At 30.9% G+C, this 18,900-nt stretch overlaps 2 protein-coding genes and 1 non-coding gene across 7 annotated transcripts; 2 read left to right on the top strand and 1 right to left on the bottom strand.

Moving 5' to 3' along the window:
* The first annotated feature begins 706 nt into the window (after positions 1–706).
* On the top strand, positions 707–779 carry TRNAA-CGC (transfer RNA alanine (anticodon CGC)). Its single transcript has one exon. It is a non-coding gene; the product is annotated as a tRNA-Ala (tRNA).
* Positions 780–7,029: 6,250 nt separating this feature from the next.
* Positions 7,030–12,346, top strand: LOC110651641 (AP2-like ethylene-responsive transcription factor AIL6). Of its 5 annotated transcripts, none has more exons than XM_021807025.2 (10): positions 7,030–7,118; positions 7,437–7,618; positions 8,180–8,711; positions 9,029–9,111; positions 10,263–10,271; positions 10,362–10,450; positions 10,561–10,634; positions 10,721–10,771; positions 10,876–10,952; positions 11,150–11,848. In XM_021807025.2, the coding sequence occupies exons 2-10, from the start codon at positions 7,483–7,485 to the stop codon at positions 11,587–11,589; spliced, it is 1,491 nt and encodes a 496-aa protein (XP_021662717.2). In that variant the 5' UTR covers positions 7,030–7,118; positions 7,437–7,482; the 3' UTR covers positions 11,590–11,848. The 5 variants fall into 5 exon arrangements, 4 of the variants coding, with proteins under 4 accessions (XP_021662717.2, XP_021662716.2, XP_021662718.2 ...); XM_021807024.2 differs by lacking the exon at positions 7,030–7,118 and adding an exon at positions 7,277–7,336; XR_009150110.1 differs by lacking the exon at positions 7,030–7,118 and adding an exon at positions 12,211–12,346 and having other exon boundaries at positions 7,350–7,618; positions 11,150–11,734.
* An 850-nt stretch (positions 12,347–13,196) lies between these two features.
* LOC110651642 (receptor-like cytosolic serine/threonine-protein kinase RBK1) lies at positions 13,197–17,390 on the bottom strand. The gene is made up of 8 exons (XM_021807029.2): positions 17,026–17,390; positions 16,350–16,790; positions 14,879–15,136; positions 14,521–14,675; positions 14,335–14,414; positions 14,105–14,240; positions 13,712–13,861; positions 13,197–13,627 (listed from the first exon to the last, which is right to left on the bottom strand). Exons 1-8 carry the CDS (start codon positions 17,036–17,038, stop codon positions 13,469–13,471), a joined length of 1,392 nt encoding a protein of 463 aa, XP_021662721.2. The 5' UTR covers positions 17,039–17,390; the 3' UTR covers positions 13,197–13,468.
* Between the last annotated feature and the right edge of the window lie 1,510 nt (positions 17,391–18,900).

The raw sequence follows: 18,900 nt of genomic DNA, 5'->3' as shown, positions 1-18,900 counted from the left end.
AATATAAAATTTATATTTTAGAAATTCAGGTCATTGCAAAAGGAATTACCATTTTCATTTCTTATTTAAAGAATCAAAACACATAAATAAAAATGATTATAGTGTAAAATATTAAATACTCATTTTTATTTATATACTTATTGGGATGTTTTAATTTTTATATTTTCATATTATTCATTAAATAAAAATTTTAAAATAATATTTTGTATTTTAATGTAATTTTAATTAAAGTTAAAAATTTGAAATTATAATTATAATAATAAAAATATTATTTTTATATTTTTATATAATTTTAATTAAAAATAAAAAATTAAAGTTAAACTAATTAAAACAATATAAAAGTAATATTTTAAATTTCATATAATTAATCAAAGTTAAAATTAAAATGAAAGCTAATTATAATATTTAAAAATATAAGAATATTTTTTTATATTTTTATATAATTAATTAAAACTCTAATGTAAAAAATTTAAAGAAATATAAAAGAGTAATTCAACTCGTTATTTATATTTAATTTAAAAATATTCATTATATATATTAATTATTATATATTTCAAAATATATTTGTTTTTATGAAATGATATGTAATATTTAAACTTAAACTAAATATAAAAATAATTATTCAATACGATATTTTAGGGTAGGTACATTCGATACTTACATATTCAGGTAATATGTATATGAGAAGACAAATGTTGAGCACATGGGGGGTGTAGCTCATATGGTAGAGCGCTCGCTTCGCATGCGAGAGGCACGGGGTTCGATTCCCCGCACCTCCACTGTTTTTCCCTAAGCAGCTTGAGGCTCGTTTGGGCGGCCTTTTTCATAACGAAACAAAAGCCCAATACATGTAAACGTCTTTCTTACACTCATTTTCATGGGTCAAAACTCGGTACTGGGCTTATTTTACACCTCGTGGTTGGAATTTTTTTTTCATCACCATGCGAGTGGGAAAATTTACACACATCAAAATTTACGAAAAATTCTTGTTTAAATCTAATTTATCATAAATTTAAGAATAAATATATAAAATTTATCTATTTAATAGATGAATTTTATCATATATTATGTATCTTGGTTCCATATAAGCTAAAGTCTATGTAAGAAAAATCTCAAAATTTATAGCTTCATATCAAACTTAACTAAATTAAATTATTTAGACCCGATCTATCATAAACTAAAGATATAAATATATAGAACTCATATATTTAATAGATGGGTCCCACTATATCTTAATTCTGTGATAAGTTAAGTTTATATAAGAAAAATCCCAAATTTTATAGCTTCATATCAATCTTAACTAGATTGATATGTTTAGACTCGATCTATCATAAATTCAATACACAAATATATAAGATTTATATATTTAGTAGATGGATCCTATCATATATTATGCATCTTGGTTTCATGATAAGCTAAATCTATATAAGAAAAATCTCAAAATTTATAACTTTATATCAAACTTAACTAGATTAAATTGTTTAAATCTATCATAAATTTAAAACACAAATATATATGATTCATCTATTTAATAGATAGGTTCCACCATATATTATGTATCTTGGTTCCATGATAAGCTAAATTTATGTAAGAAAAATCTCAAAAAATTTATAGCTTCATATCAAATTTAATTAAATTAGATGACAAATCAAAAGTGTATATATATATATATAACACAGGTTTCATGTTAATTAGGACATATTAGTTTAATATCATTTTGGATTATATTATAGAATTAAGAGTCCAAAAGTAAAGGGAGTTTGAATTTTCAACAATGTGGTTTGAAACTTAAGATCCAAGCATATGCCTGCAGAAAATTCAGAATACAATATGTATAGCATAGTATAATAATATGTATAGCATAGTATAATATTAATATTAACGTAGACTAAGATTACTAGTTTATCAATAATTAAAAAAAAAAATTTTGAAACTTAAGATCAAAGCATATGCTAAACAAAATGTCTAGAGATTTAATAAAAATTTCAAACCCAGTAGCTGTACTTGTACTTCAATTACCTTAATTGTTATTAATTTATTGTTATTTAACCATCTATATATTTTGAGAAAATCATTATAATCCTTATGATCTATCAAGCAATATTTCAAATCTTGTCACATAATATGTCACTCTTATATCTTCCATTTTAAAATCTTGTAAGGCTGATTTGCAATAGATTATTTAAAAAAAAGAATTCAAATGAGTTTTCATATAATTATTTTTAATTTTTATTTATGTAAAAATTTATAAATATTATTAGAAAAATATATTTTTTATTTAATTAATAATTTATAAAAACGAATTTGAGTCATTGATGCCCAACTTACAAAATTAAAACTATTATTCGTAAAATTAGAATTTATTTCAAACTCAATTATATATTATCTAAACCAAATTATATATTATCTAAATTCATTGTATTTGATCAAGTGAGTATTTATAAATATCGATTCGTTGTCATCTCTAATCATTAACAATATAAAATTAAAATTTTAAATTTTACTATTTTATTCTCTTATAAAATTTATTATATATTATGCTCTTCTTAAAAAGTGCTTTATGTCTAAAAATTATAATTACAATCGAAAATTGGAAATAGCAAGTAAATAAAATGAACTCATTTAAATTTATCTAATTATATTTAAAAATATATAATTAAAAATGTATAAATTTTTTTTAAAATCTCAATAAATTCAAATTAAAAATCTCACTTAAAAATAATTTCTATATTGATGAATTAAAATCCATTTATAAAACATTATAGCAACTATTTTAATAATTAATTATAAAAATTTTAAATAAATATAAATAAAGGACAAAAAATAGAGAGAAGGGAATGAAGTGATAATCAAGAAGAGAAAAGAAAGAAAGAAAGGGGAAACATTGGAAAACATTATTATTATTATTATGTAAATATATGTCGGGGACAGAGAATGCACGTGCGCCACCGAAAACGAAATCACCGAGGAGGGGAATTTTGAATAGGAAAAAGATGCTTTGCACGTGCCTTTCGGTCAAAGGTCAAAAGCAGTGATTGTTTGCACGAGTCTTTTGGACCTCAATCATATTAAAAAAAAAAAAAGTTTTTAAAAGAAGATGAAGCCAAAGATAAGATCGATGATTCGGATCCACTCTCAGGCACTCATTTCTTTCTCACCCTTTTTTTTTTTTAATTTTATTCAAATTTTTATATATAATTAAATATAATTTATAAATTAATATATAAATAATTTGATGATATAGAGTCGTTAACATAGACAATGTAATCTATTGAATTTAATATTTTATTTATAAAAAATTTTAAAAAAATGTAGGTATAATTTTGTAATAGAAGTCATATTCCATGTGTATGGGTAGACTATGATCACATGTGATGTCACATGCAGTTAAAGGTGCAAAACATCATCAACTCAACAAAGCTGCAGCTTCATTCATACAGCAATGGATAAGCATTGATAATTCTTTTTAAAAAAAAAGGATAAAAAAATTATAGAAGATAAGTATATGTATATTGTGACAAGATATAATATACATGCATATAATTTAAGTATTAATTAATTAAGTGGATATATTTCTATTTCTATTTAATTATATATTATGTACGTTTTATTACTATTTTTGAAAAAAAAAATCGAATATTAATTTGGCAAAAGGAAATTAAGAGAGGAAAACGAAGGTGGAAGCAAGTTTTCACTTTCACCACTAAAATAGCACACGCAGAGACCACGTCGTCCCCACACAAAATCAGCTGGGTCCCATTTATCCTCTTCTCTGCGAACCCATAAACGTCAAAAGATAAGCAAATGGCAAAAAGATAAATAAATATTATTTAATTTATTTATTTTAATAAAAATAATTATTTAATAATTTTATTTTAAAATATATATTAATTATTTTTAAATAATTATAAACACATAAGAGTTTTCTCTCATAAAAAAATTTTATATGTACTTATTTATCTCTTTTTATTTTTATATTTTTATTTTATTTATTATTGAGACTCCATTTAACTTATAAAAAATATTTTCTCAAAAAATATTTTTATTTCTTTCGGTGTTTGAGATATTAAAAAAAATAAATAAATAGAAAATATTTTTAATTAAATAAAAAATAAATTATTTTTTAATTTTAATAATTTTATTAAAATATAAAAATATTTATATATAATAAAAATATATATTATTAATTTAATATTATAAATAATAAAAATCGAATGAAATTTAATTAAGTTTAAAATAATTAAGATATAATTAAAGAGTAAATTAAATAAAAATTTTAAAATTAATTAATATATTTTTAAGATAATTAAATATTAATTTAATTAAAATAAAAATATTAAAATAATATTTTTTTATAAATAAATAAAAAAAGAGAAATTGATTGCTTTAGAACATAAGGAGTGACTTCAGCTAATTAAGGCACCGAATTGCTAGCAAATCACACGCCTGTACGTGTATGTCCATTTTCATCCTCTTCTAATTTTCATTTTTTTTTTAATTTTAAATTTTACTTTATTGATTGCCAAATCCAAAAATCCAACACGCATATGATAAAAGCATTCCAATCCCAATCTGCTGACTCATTGCGGAATAATTCAATTATTATATGTAAATTTTATACATTGTAAATTTTTTATGGATCAAAATATTTTCTTATTATTCATATTATAAATAAATATAATTTAAAAATAATTATAAATGTATTTTACACAAGAGAATCAATAATAATAATAATAATTATTATTATTATTATTATTATGTAACTCTAGTAAGATATATAATTATAAATAAATAAATATATATATATATTCTAATTATAAAATCTAATTGGACTCACGACATTAGTAGCTCCGTTAGAAAAATTATCTAAATTCGGCTAGAAAGATTTTTAGGAAATAAAAATAAAGAAAAAGGATTTTTATGAGAATTTTTAACACATAAAAATTAAAGTAGAATAATTTGTAGTTTTCATTTGTTTTATAGATAATATTTAAAAAAAAATAAAATATTTAAGAAAATAATTAATAAAAAATATTTTTATAATCAAATAAAAAATAAGTTATTTTAAAAAAATAAGTATTTTTTTAATTTTAATAATTTTATTAAATTATAAAAATAATTATATATGTATGATGTAAATATATTATTAATTTAATATTATAATTAAATAAAAAATATATTTTTTAAAAAATATTTTTATATATAAATTATTTTTTAAAAAATAAAAAATAAATAGAGTGATTGTTTTTAAAATAAACGGAGTTTTAAGACTTTTTTGAGAGGGAGGTTTAACGAGAAAGGTTAAATTTTTAATAGTTTTTATAAATATCTGCACCTCGAAGGAGGAAATTAACTAGAAAAGAAGATAAAAAAGAGAAAATAATGAAGTAAAAACAAAACGGTGAACATTGGACGGCTAAAAAAATTTACAATAGGAGAGAGTAGGGGTTGCTGGTCTAGAAGTGGAAGCTTTACACTAACAAAACCTTAAAAGCAGGCAGGCAGGCAGGCAGGGCTTATTGGTTGAATTTAACAGAGGAAAAAGAGGCCGATGATCGGGCTCACTGTTTCCCGTATTCTCGCTCTCTGGTCTCGCACTTTCTTTCTCACCATATCTTCATCGCTCTAAGCCACTGCCTCGTTCTTTGACTTCGTTTCAATGGAGTTCTATCATCCGCACAAACAATCAAATTTTATTTCGACACATCATTTACTCTAACGCCTGGAGGCTGTGGACTAATTAATGATTATGCTGTGCGCGGAAGATGGTGGGTGGCGGCCAAGAGCCGAAGAATCGATGAATGAAATAATTTGTCCGTATCCAATATGAAACACTTAAGCATGTGCATTGCAATGACTAATTTAAATTTGTGTGAATTGATTAGTGAACTGGTATAATGATAAATTTATTTGTATTTATTGTAATTTTATTATAAAAATTTAATTTCAAAACTAAATTAAAGTGATATATTATTTTTTTAATTATTTAAAATAAAAATTATAATAATAAATATATTTTAATATTAATATTATTTAAAATTAATTTATAAAGTCAAAAAATTAAGTAATTATTTTTAAATAACTAAAAAAATATAAGTCAAATATTGATGAGTTAAAATTATGTACTACCCTTTATAAAAAAATTTACATATTTATTATTTTCTTAGACACAATATTGAGATATAGGGAGATCAAAGATGAACATAAATTGTCTTATATTTAAATTCAAGAAACCAACAATAAATAAAATATTTAAATTTAGGTGTATTTTAATATATTTTACTTATAATTTAAGTAGTCTTATAATTTATTTTTTATTATTAAATAGAGAATTCAAAATATATAGACATTAAATTTTTATTTTAATTTGATAAAAAAATAACTTTTAAATTTTTTATTTAATTTGATCAGTAAATAAATATAAACATTTTAAACTTATACTAGAAATTTTTTAAAGGGCTTCCGATTAAACTTTAAAATTTAAGGAGGGGATAGTAAAATGGATATTTTATATGAATTATTATACAGTAATGTGCCATTTTTGACATGTGATGTGAAACCTTAACAAAATACATAAATTTGAATTTGAATATGGATATGGATAGTACCAAGATCCGACCCACTACCATCCAATTATATGAAAAGTGGAAAGCTGCATGGAGGACAAGTGTGTGAAATTCAGCTAACAAGACAAAAATAAATTAAAAAGGAAGACTAAAACGGCAAGGTCATTTTCGTCAAATCGAATTTAAAAAGTGCAGAATGGGAAGAGAACCCTAAAAAAATTCTCCAATTTCCGCCAGCCCGCGGATCTTTCGCGACGCTGTTTCAGACCAATTTTCTTCTCCGCTGCCTCTATTCTGTTTTTTTTTTTTTTTTTTTTAAAATATTATTTCTCATTTCTTCTCATTTATTTAAATTTTATTTTTCAAAAATTAAAAAAAAAAACTCTCGTTTTACGCCGGTTGGCCGCTGAAGCCGCTTAGCTACACCCTTATATATAGTATAACCTACACAGACTGCTGATTCAGTTGACTCTCTCTTTCTGTTCTGTGCATAAGGACTTACAGTTTCTTCTTCATCTCTGAATCAGATTCTCTCTTTCTTCGCTTTCGCTAGTAGGTCATTCTATCGAATAGCTTTCGAGCTTCCTTTTCAGCACAAAATCCTAGATCGGTTTCCATGCATTGTATTTGTAGAACTTAGCTCTTTAATCTTTGGAAACTTAATCCTTGTTTTCCCTTTTTTTTTTTTTTTTTTTTTTGTGCTTGGCGTCGTGATAATCGTTGTAGCTCTTTCTTATTTGGAATGTGGAGTTTTTAAGTAACGGATTAAGGTAAAGTTTGTTGGGGTGCTCTTGAGGCTTGGGGGGTGGTGGTTTCGTTTTTATTTGTTTGTTTCCTGAGATTAATGTTGGGCTTTGTTTGGTTCTACAGGGTTATCGTTTTTTATATTTAAGTCGAAAAAAGGGTAAAGGAAATAATGGCACCAGCTACTAACTGGCTTTCCTTTTCACTCTCTCCAATGGAAATTTTGAGGTCATCTGAATCTCAGTTCATATACGAGGGCTCCTCCACTGCCTCTCCACACTACTTGATGGATAACTTCTATGCTAACGGTAATAACTTACTCCATTCCTTTGTTTTCTTCTTTTCTTCATCCCCACTCCTCTCTTTATTGATTTTTTCCCTTTTTTTTTTTTCCTCTACTGAAAAAGGCTATAACTTCTGTTTGGTATCCGAGAAACTACTGGAAAATATTCAGATATTTTGATAAAGCTCATGGTTCTTAGTTGCCTATTATCTGTTACTAGTTGAAGCTCACACTTGCACCAGATATGTGTATTTAACCGACTCAAAAACTCACAAAAAAACAGCGAGTCCCAGTTTTCCTTTATCTGTCTAGTTTGCTAAGAAAAGGAAGGGAATGGGAAGGAAAGTATGGACTCGTATTCGATTCGTGTGAGTTATCTTATCCGTGTCCCCATCCAAATACAGTTGCATTAGCACTGTTCAAAAGATTTGCTGTCCATGGAATTATAAATCTAAGCTTCAAATCCGAGTTCTATTTCTGTGGAGCATTTCATCAGTATCTGCACAAAGATTCTTTTTGTCTTTCTAACTTAATCACAAAACTTTTCCCGAGTCGTCGGATTAACCCGCTTATCACTTGGTTACAGGTTGGGGAAGTTCCAAGGAAGCCCAAGGAGTAACAACAATGGCGGAGGCTTCCATTCTCACAAGCTTTATAGACCCAGAAGCCCACCACCCACAAGCACCAAAACTCGAGGACTTTCTCGGGGATTCATCATCAATTGTTCGATACTCGGACAATAGCCAAACAGAGACCCAGGACTCATCTCTGACACACATCTATGACCACGGCTCTGCTGCTTACTTCAACGACCAACAAGATCTCAAGGCGATTGCTGGGTTCCAATCATTTTCAACGAACTCGGGGTCGGAGGTTGATGACTCGGCGTCAATGGCCCGGACTCAGATTGGTGGCGGTGAGTTTGTGGGTCACTCGATTGAATCTAGTGGAAACGAGCTGGGGTTCTCTAATTGCACTGGCGGAAATAATGCGCTGTCACTTGGGATTAGCAATCAGAGTTCCGCAGAGAAGGCTATTGTTCCAGCTGAATCTGACTGCCCTAAAAAGATTGCTGAAACTTTTGGCCAGCGAACTTCAATTTACAGAGGAGTCACTCGGTACACCACTTTTACTGTTTAGTCATGACTTCTCTAAATCCCTGTTTTTCATTTTCCGTTTCTGGGTTGGTCTTGCTTTGTTAATCCATTAATTTCATGTGTTTCTGGAAGTTAATTAATTGGCTTTTAAAATTTTAATCAATATTCCCAAATGAATATAATTGGGTAGGGCTTTTAATTATGATTTTCTTGGTAAATATAGACTTGGTTTAATTTGTAATAGATATATTAAAAGTATACATCAATGTGTAAAAATCAGTCACAAGACTAAATACTAATCTTCTCAATAAAATTTTTTTTGCATTAACTTGATGCAGACACAGATGGACAGGTAGATATGAAGCGCATCTGTGGGATAACAGCTGTAGGAGAGAGGGTCAGGCTAGAAAGGGGCGTCAAGGTCCTATCTTTACTTTCTTTCTATCAAAATGATATTTAAATTGGAAATTCATGTTTTTTGTAATTTTGTGTTAAAAAGGTGGTGTTCTGTAACACTGAAAAGATACTTGCATGCTTCAAGGGCATTAACTAATAGGGAAGGGATCTGGTAGTGGTGGTGAAGGGGTTTGCAGCAGAACGCCTTTCGCTTATTGTTTCTGATATTAATATTCAGTCTTTTATGATTTTTTTTTTTGTCCAGAGTCTTTTGTGATGATTGATGGTCGATAGACTGATGGTGGTATATAGATGTACAGAAATGTACTTAAAAATTTTTGTACTGTTGCTTTTTTAATTTCAATTTTATTTTTTTCCCTTCAATTATGTGATTGATTTGATCAGCTGTGCCGCCATTTTGTTCATATTTGGCTTCATTCTTTCTTCTCTCATTTCACCTGGGTCCCTCGTCTCAACTGCAAGGTTTTGTTTGACGCGACCCACTGAGCACTTCCACACCCCCACCATGCCTGAGACGTTACAGACATCAATTAAACTCTGATATCTTCTCTCAGCCGTGGCTTTTGCTTTTACTTTTTTTTTTTCATTTCCTTTTCTTTCAGCCATTTGCAGAGCCTGTCTAGGTTTGACCAGTGCACCTACACTCAACTCAATGATCAAATTTTCGCCATCTCTTTTTAATAAAAAAGTGCCACAGACCACTATTATTGCCGAAACTTGCTGACAATGGTGCTGCCAGTATGGCCTAAAACTGCTGCTCCTTTCACATTCGGTAGTCATTCCCTTAGCGTCTTCCGAAGAATCTATGTTAGAGACTACAAGGGTTGAAGTTTTTGATATTGTAACTGTATACTAATAATAATAATAATAATAATAATAATAATAATAATAATAATAATAAATGTTCATAATAATAGTAGTAAATTAACTAATAAAACTTTTGTCCTGCATGTCGAAATTAATGGGGATCCTCTAGACTATCGCTTGCAAATCACATGCTTCTTCCTCTTATTTTCTTTTTAGCTTAGCTAAATTTAGAGTGATGACCACTTTCCTTCTCCTACTGAATTTTTTTTCTTTCTTTCGCTTTTTTGCATGAAACGTGGGATTGTGTGGATTCTGGCTGTCACTTAATGTTTCGAATATGTTCTACAGTATACTTAGGTAAGCTGTTTTCCTGTGCTTTGTTTCTTGATTTAATCTTTGAAGAATGTAAGGAGGAATCTGATTGAAGATTTTGTATAATTGATATAGGTGGATATGATAGGGAAGAAAAGGCAGCTAGAGCTTATGATTTGGCAGCACTGAAATATTGGGGTCACACTGCAACCACCAACTTCCCTGTAATATTTAATTTCTTTGATAGTTTAATCAATATTTGATCTTTGTTTTATGTATCTGCATGAGAAACAACGTTGTTTGTACTAAGCAAGGGAGCATCCGTCTTTCCCAGGTTGCAAATTATACCAAAGAATTGGAGGAGATGAAATATGTTTCCAAACAAGAATTCATTGCCTCGCTGAGGAGGTATATATGCCCAAACCCAACTCTTCATTTTTCCTCTATTAAAATTTTCTCCATTCATCAACTGAACTTCCTTTCGAAACTGATAGGAAGAGTAGTGGGTTTTCAAGGGGAGCCTCTGTATACAGAGGAGTAACAAGGTTTGTATTTTGTTTTTTGGATTCTTTATTTAACTTCTTTCAATCGAAACTTTGCTGCATATATGAGCGGTGATGTTTATACATATGCGATGAAAAATTTGCAGGCATCATCAACAGGGTCGTTGGCAAGCAAGAATAGGTCGTGTTGCTGGAAACAAAGACCTATACCTTGGCACGTTTGGTAAGGATATGATTTCTCTTGCCTAATAGAACTAATGGAGTTTCAAAATATCTCCATTTCTAATTGGTTTTGATTCATATGAAGTCATATGGCAATATATAACAACAATTCAACTAATCATTAATTTGCGCGCAATTAATTATGAAGATTCTAAGAGGAACCATGAATCAATAATTCACTTTTTAAACTGATGACAGCTACAGAAGAGGAAGCAGCTGAGGCATATGATATAGCAGCCATAAAGTTTCGAGGTATGAATGCAGTGACCAATTTCGAGATGAGCCGATATGATGTGGCAGCAATCATGAAGAGTGCTCTTCCTATTGGTGGGGCAGCAAAGCGGTTAAAGCTCTCACTTGAAGTAGAGCAGAAACCAACACTGAACCATGAACAGCAACCTCGGGGTAGCAGCAATAATATCAATTTTGCTTCTATGCCTCCAGATTCTGCTATCCCTTGCGGTATTCCTTTTGAAAACACAACAGCACTCTATCATCACAACCTCATCCACCACATTCAATCTGCCAACAACTTCGGTGGAACTGATTCTTCTGGCTCCACTTCATCCATGGCGACTCCAATGACTTTACTGCCGCAAACAACTGACTTTTTTATGTGGCCTCATCAATCTTATTGACAAAAGAAGTTTTGACTGTAGAAATGCAGCTAACATGTGGCAACAGGCCCAGTCGATGGATCTTCCAAGCTGACAAAAATTGCTGACTTTTTTACCTTAATGTACCCTCTTAATTAACCTTGGCAGGAGCAGGCAAGAAAGACAGGTTTTTACTTTTTTTCCCATTTGGTTTAAATGGTTAAAGTTGTGATTACAACGGGATACCAGATTTTGCAACTAACTTGTCTGAAATGTGTGCTGAGCGTGGGGGCATCCATTTTCATGCGGAAAGGTTTAGATTATTCTCCAATTTACCATTCTTAAAGAGTTGATTACAGAATTTTGTCTAATGCATGTATATGTTGAAAGCGTTGATTCTTTCGCTAACTTCATGAGATTCTTTTAGTGACAAATCAATGGAAGCATAGATATCCAATGAAAAGCATCCTAAGACCAGTACGTGCACTATTAGTAGGGTTGGTAAATAATCCCATACAAGTTGAAGGGGCTTCTAACCTCGGGGTAGAGTTTAGACATTATGGAGTTTTTGTCAAGAAGTTTACATGATTCTTGCATCTTTGGCTTATAATCCTGTTATAGGAAGACTAGTTCATGTGATATTGGTGCTTGTACATGGGTTAGGTATCTCACAGTGAAGATTCCTACTGAATGAGGGATAGTAGTTGTCCGAGGGCATCAAAACGCTGCTCTTGCAGCATATTTAGCCACAAGATGCTCGATAGACATTGTCAGTCTATGACGATGCCCAAAGAAATGGACGGAGGTCATAGACGAAATCTGGTTTTTTGAACTGCATAGACGAAATCTGATTGAAAGATGGCAAGCGAGTCTAGTTAGGAAAAGAGAGAATCAAGCAAATTAGTGATGACATTGCTTCTTTCCTTCAAAAACGAATTACTACTTCTCGCTTGGAAGCCGCAAGATATTTCAGGGATAGACCTGACGGTCATAATCCATAAATTTAAAGTAGATCCTGACCGCAAGCCGATAATAACCAGTAAAAAGGTGGCTGAGATCATATGTGATAAGCCCATATTGACTTATAGTCCTAGATCACGTGGTACCCATACGCTCAGATTAGTAATAGGGAGAGAATGGGTTTCTCGGCCTGATGCCTCTGGAATTGAAGGTTATCTTCCTAGAGGCTCACGTGGCGGCATGGTGAGAGGACTCGGACAAAGGTATCTGTAAAGGGAAGCTCGGACTCTATTGAGTTGGGCCATAGGGATGGGCTTACTGAATGGGGATGGGGCCCAGGAAGCCTTGAGCGGAAAGAGCCATTGTATCTAGAGACTGAGCTGTAGAAAGAGGCAGGCACATTTAATCTGGCAGCGTATTTAATTGTTGGAGACAATCTGCCTATTAAAACCCATTTCTTGTGGGGGACATCCTTTTCCTCCATTGTTGATAGCTCCAGAACAGCTTCAACAAATTTAAGACTCCCAACCATTTGGATTTATCTCCTTTAGTGAGTTTTATCGTTCATACTTATGGTTAGACAATCACTTTGGATGCCAACCAAGTGATAACGTTGCTGTTGCAATAAGCAAAATAAGAAAAGTACAGCTGAAAGGAAACAGAATTCTTGAGCATATTGCACCTGCATGCAGATTAATGGTATGTAAAAGTGTGTTTTCATTTTCTTGCTCGAGATTTAATTTTTAATTACATGTGTAATGTGATTGTTCTTCATTACTGTTCTCTATGATTTTTGTGTCAAACAACCCTTTGGGGGAAAATCCTGTGGAAAGACACTAGAAGGAGAAAATTGTTGACGCAGAAAATGGCATTTTAAACATTTTTTCCCCATGTCTACACACAGGAAAACTAAAGCAGCAGAAACAGCAATGGCTCCTCCTATGTGTATTCAAACAAAACACTACTCCATCACAAGTTGCATGTGGCGATTGAGGTCATTGAGGTAGGTGGTGCAAGTATAATCTTGTATGTCACAACCATCTAAAATCACAGCCCTTCCAGCATTAGTCTCTTGCTTCAATTCCATAGGTGTTTCCTCACCCCTCAGCAGCTGCACAACCTGAACTTTTCAAAAATTACTTTTAGCTATGAATTCTGCCTCTTATTAATGGAAAATCAATTGATGGGAGAAAAAATTTCATACCCGGTTCATGTGTGGACGCATTGATGGTAGGTGGTTAATGCACTCTGAAGCTGTTAACATGGCATGCTTCATTTCGATAGGATCATAATCATCCCCGAGTCGTGGATCAACTACATCTTTAGCATTGTTTTCCTGTAAAAGTGGTTTTGCCTGTACAAAAATAGAAAGAGCAGAGTTTGTCAATGTTTTCATGAAGAAATGGCTTTGACAATAAAGCCTAGAATTAAACCCAAGAGCTAACCAATTAATCTGTCCCCTGCCCATAAAATTAAGAGCAAAAATATGAAGCCTTTGCTTGATGAAAGTTGCAGAAAAGGACTTAAGATCTCCGTGAACAACAATGGATGTATACTAATAGATAGAAACAATAGGCTTAGCAAAAGCAGATCTTACCCACATTGCAAGGCTTTGTCTACTCGAGTCAACTGCATGACGACCTGTTATTATCTCTAGTAATAAAACCCCATAAGCAAATACATCAGTCTTCTCATTGACTATCCCATGCATAAAATATTCTGGAGCCAAATATCTGAAACCCATTATAAGTTCCACAAGTCCTAATCAAGAAGAATGTTTAGAAAATAAAAATGATAATGACAAATTAATGAAGCTGCAAGCCTAACCCGAATGTGCCCTCAATAGGAAAGACAACATGGTGAACCCAATTTTCTGGAAGCCACTTTGCCAATCCAAAATCAGAAATCTGCTAGCATAAACAAAATTGAGAGCTTATATATGGTCATTTGAAAACAAACTCAAACATAAATGAAGATGACATTTAATTAATATTCTTTGAATTGAAAACTGACCTGAGCTTCATAATCTTCACCAAGCAATATGTTGGAGGCTTTGATGTCTCTGTGGATAATGCGTCTTTGGCAATCATGATGGAGATACTTCAATCCTTCTGCTATTCCTACAGCTACCTTAAACCTTTTCTTCCATTCTAGACAATCTCCTCCACCTGAAACATTTAATGTCTTGATCATTTGTGAAATAAAAATGTCAACTATGTGATCATTAGAAGAAACTAGATGATACTTATGACTTACAACTAGAGACATGGACTGGTAATTATACAGGCACAACTCAAATTCTATTGGTTGCAACAGAATTAATATATATATTTAGTCAAAGAGAAATAAAAATTGGAGTAAGATAAAGCACCATGGAGAACAGAAGCAAGGCTGCCATGGGGTAAAAATTCAAGGACAAGATGCAAACCACCATCGATGCTGAAACCAAGCAATTTAGCAGCATTGGGGTGGTTTATGTGTGCAATAATCCCAAGCTCAGATAAAAAATCGCCAATTCTATCCTCTTGTTCCTTTTCAGTCTTGACTAGCTTCTTCACAGCTACAACTTGACCATCAGATAAACACCCCCTGTACACTTTTGCATGGCCCCCTTTCCCAATCAAGTTCTCTACAAATTTTTGATGTATAATTAGAAACATGACCAAATAAAAACAGTAAAGAACAGCAAGCAGTATAATAAAAAGTACATCTTTTTTTTTGCAGCGAAACATGAAATTATCTGTTCAGCTCATTGCAGTATAAATAAAAGTCAGGCTGCATATGTTATATTAACTTATTCTCAGTACTATATGAGTTACCAATAAGCCATGATGATTAGAAGTCAAAATTGATTATCAATCCTAAAAGTTTGGCAGTAGCCCATTAAATCAGACATGAAGTCTAGTTTTCTAATGCAGCAATTAGTTATGTACGTTGTACCAACATATCATTTGAGAGGGCAACGATATTAAATTAAGGTATCAAAACATTATTATAAAGAATATGGAACTTTGCTATCAAGATTTGAAACTTTAAACTCACAAAATTAGACTAGCTAAGTAATAGGCCTAACAGCAACATACAAAACTAGGAAAAAATATGTCAGCTAATATAAATATTCATCTATGACTAACTACCTTGGCCATTCTGCTGATTGATTAGTAGTCGAATGCTTGCCTAATAATAGAGGACATTACGAGTTCAAATTCTTAACTCCCTCTATGAAATTGCTCTGGATGAACACTATCAAACCACCCCAATATTATTATAATCAGCAAGCCCAAGACCTTGAAGTGGATAGCTGCTGAAATTTATGAATAAAAACCAGGTTCTTCTTGGCAGGCACAGTAGTTAATAAGTTTGGTCCCACCATCACTCTCCTAATTCCTCAAAAATAAAATTAGTCAACATAGCCTCCTTCCCTTTGCAGGCGGCATTGACCGCTGCTAATGTTTGGATGTTCTGACTTTCGAAATTTCAAACGTGTAATCGCAACTTTAATGAGACAAGGTATTAAGCTATGAAAATGAATGATATCAATTGATATTCCAAACCACAACACACACACCCCACCCCAACCCTTCTGCCCTTCTCTCTCTGTGTCTATAAGCCGCTAGAATAAAATCTTTCAGATTAAAATTGTAATTGGATGAAATTCAAAAACCAGGTGAATTAGAACGTAATAAGGTTGGAGATGTAGAAATCAACATGCATTAGAACAGAGCTATTTGCCCATAAGCAGAAAATTAAAAAAAAAAAAAAGATGATTTCTTCTACCTTTATATACAGAAATCCAGAAAATATTATTAAAAAAGGAAACAAGTTTTAAGAGAATTTCTCACCAGAACTGAATTTATCAGTTGCAGCCTCAAGTTCTGCATAATCAAAATTTCTCCAGGATGGTTTAGGAATTGGCATGCCCTCCCAATCAATCACCACACCTGGGGAATTCTGCATTCTAGTCAATTTCCTTTTCAAACTGCTCTTAGCAATAATATCATAGTTGGTAAACGATGGAATCACTGAAAACCTCCTCATCGATTTCTTCTTAAACGAGTCAAGTAAGTTCTTCCATTGTGACAAATTACCCTCTCGAGTCGCCTCTCTTTCAGGGACTAATTTCTCGGTAGAATTCGAGCTGCTGCTGCTACCGCTGTGATCAGAGTCAGGACTTAAAATAGGAATTTCTAATACACCCCTTGGTGAGGGGTCATCAAGGATGAAGTCCCTCTTCTTTTCATCATTATGCATTTCCATTTCTGGGATTTCCTGGGATTCTCCTTCTGTAAACAACAATTCATTTTAGTGATAGAAAAGAAAACCACCATGACCTCTTCTTTGCTAGCTAATAGAAACAGATGATTTTTTTTTCTTTTATGACTACAGCTGAGCCGTAGGCAAGCAAGAAGAAAAAGGAAAGATACAGAAAGAGGGAAAAATACAAAATTTCTCCAGTTTTCTTTTCCCTTCCTTTTATCTGCAACCAAACCAACCAAAAACTAGAAAAAAGCAGCTTACCTTCCATAGCCATTCGTTAAAAAGTTCTGGGTGTCTGGTATCTTCAACCTTTATCAAAGAAAGAAAGCTCCTTGATTGAAAATTGTATCAAATACCCAGAAACAAAGAAACCTGGGTATCCAACTTCCTACATAGTTTTTTAACAAGTTTTTCTTGAACAGAGAGTAACCAAGAGAGGAAAAGGATAAAAAAAGCCAGATAAATTCAGAGAGAGAGAAATAAGGGATTAAGAAGAGGTTGCAAGAATGGTATATCTTTAGAAGTTGGTTTTTCTTGACCAGAGAGAGAGAGAGAGAGATAAAACCAGCTTGAGGGTGATTGGAATCTCTGCTATATTTATACAGCTTTCTGTTACTCTTCGGCTCTTCCATTGTTATGTGTATTATATTAACTCAAAATTTTTTTTTTCTTTTTTCAAGGAAAGAAAAAGCAATCATATGGTGATAAAATCATGGCCGTTAATCTTCAGGGTCGCGATTTTCGCCGCGACGAGCGCTTGAAAAGAAGAATGGACATAACGAACACGTGGGTACGGGATGTAAATATCCTAGGGAAATGAGGGTGTTTTGGGTATTACGTAAAAGGGTAAGAGGAGGCCTTCCTCTGTCGTACGGTGCTGCCTGTCAGAACTACGAAGGCGGGAGTTTGACGGTTCTTTTGTAATTTTGTGGCTTATAATTTTGAAAAATAAAAATTTTTAAAAATAAAATTTTTAAATAAAATTTTCAATTATCTATTTAACATTCACGAATTTCTCCATCCAATCAAATTGAAATTTTAAATTCTAATTATTAATATATTTCTTAATTAATTACAATAGTGTTTTAGTTTATTATTAATTTATTTTATAAAAATAATATTATCTAATAATTTTTTTTAATTTTGATATGAAAATCTCAAAAAGCATTTGAAATGAGATGAAAAAATACTCCTCCTATCCCATTTTATCATTGTCTATTATTATTTTTAATATATTTATCTCTTTTTAATATTTTTTTATATTCTAATAATATTATAAGAGTACTTTAGTTAATTACTTTATTTTAATAAAAATAATACTATCTAATTAATTTGTTAATTTTTATAAAAAAAAACTTTAAAAAGCTATTGAAATAAGATAAATGGGGTAATTAATTTTCACTCATTGAATTCAAGTGAATTAAAATATATCTAAAATATGATAAGATAATTAAGAAATTAAAGGAAATAATCTCTTCTTTTTTTTGGAATTGCAAAATTGAGAGCTATGTGAACACGACGGTCATAATTCTCTTAGGTTTGAAGCTTAAAGTAACTAGTTGATGTTCTCTATATAACGTAATTTTATAAAAAGTGACTTATCATCGAACCTAAAATAACACCCAATTATATAATAAGATAATCGTAAATATATCAATGATACATTGATGGTGAGATAAATATAAATAAAAAATAATTAAGAATAATATTATCAATAAATGTGTTTTATTTCAAGTGAATTAATTATTTAGATAATGTTATAATTCTAAATCATTAACAAGTTTAAATTTCAATTATAAATAAATAAAAGAGCATTAAAGTTGAAGTCAAAGAAATAAAAGTAGAAGCATTTAAGAAAGCAAAGGTCACATGAAATTGGAGGTGCAGGCTCATTAACATTAATATGGTCCACAATATTGAGTCCTTTTAATGAGACCTCCAATAATTCAACTTTCCAACACATGTTATGTTTAATTTTGTTCCTCTTTTTCAATCTTCAATAATTACCCACAGTAACACAGTCATTAAATTTTTTTTCCTCAAATCATCATACCTAATAATGATGTGCTTCTGTAGGACCAAAATTAAAAAGCTAGTTTCATCAATATAGGTTAAATTTTGCAAATGTTATGACCT

Source organism: Hevea brasiliensis, chromosome 7, assembly GCF_030052815.1.
Source record: "Hevea brasiliensis isolate MT/VB/25A 57/8 chromosome 7, ASM3005281v1, whole genome shotgun sequence".
Classification (NCBI taxonomy): Eukaryota; Viridiplantae; Streptophyta; class Magnoliopsida; order Malpighiales; family Euphorbiaceae; genus Hevea; species Hevea brasiliensis.
The sequence above is the reverse complement of the archived record's forward strand: the minus strand, read 5'-3'. Positions and strand labels throughout refer to the sequence as shown.

Bases quoted from the DNA above. Each gene is read 5' to 3' on its own strand.
- LOC110651641 (XM_021807025.2), top strand. From the start codon at position 7,483: ATGGCACCAGCTACTAACTGGCTTTCCTTTTCACTCTCTCCAATGGAA. The intron at 7,619-8,179 runs GTAATAACTTAC...ACTTGGTTACAG, and splicing joins GGATAACTTCTATGCTAACG to GTTGGGGAAGTTCCAAGGAA. The intron at 10,635-10,720 runs GTATATATGCCC...CGAAACTGATAG, and splicing joins TTCATTGCCTCGCTGAGGAG to GAAGAGTAGTGGGTTTTCAA.
- LOC110651642 (XM_021807029.2), bottom strand. The intron at 15,137-16,349 runs GTGAGAAATTCT...AAAAATTTGTAG, and splicing joins AACTGATAAATTCAGTTCTG to AGAACTTGATTGGGAAAGGG. The intron at 14,415-14,520 runs GTCAGTTTTCAA...TTATGCTAGCAG, and splicing joins GTGAAGATTATGAAGCTCAG to ATTTCTGATTTTGGATTGGC.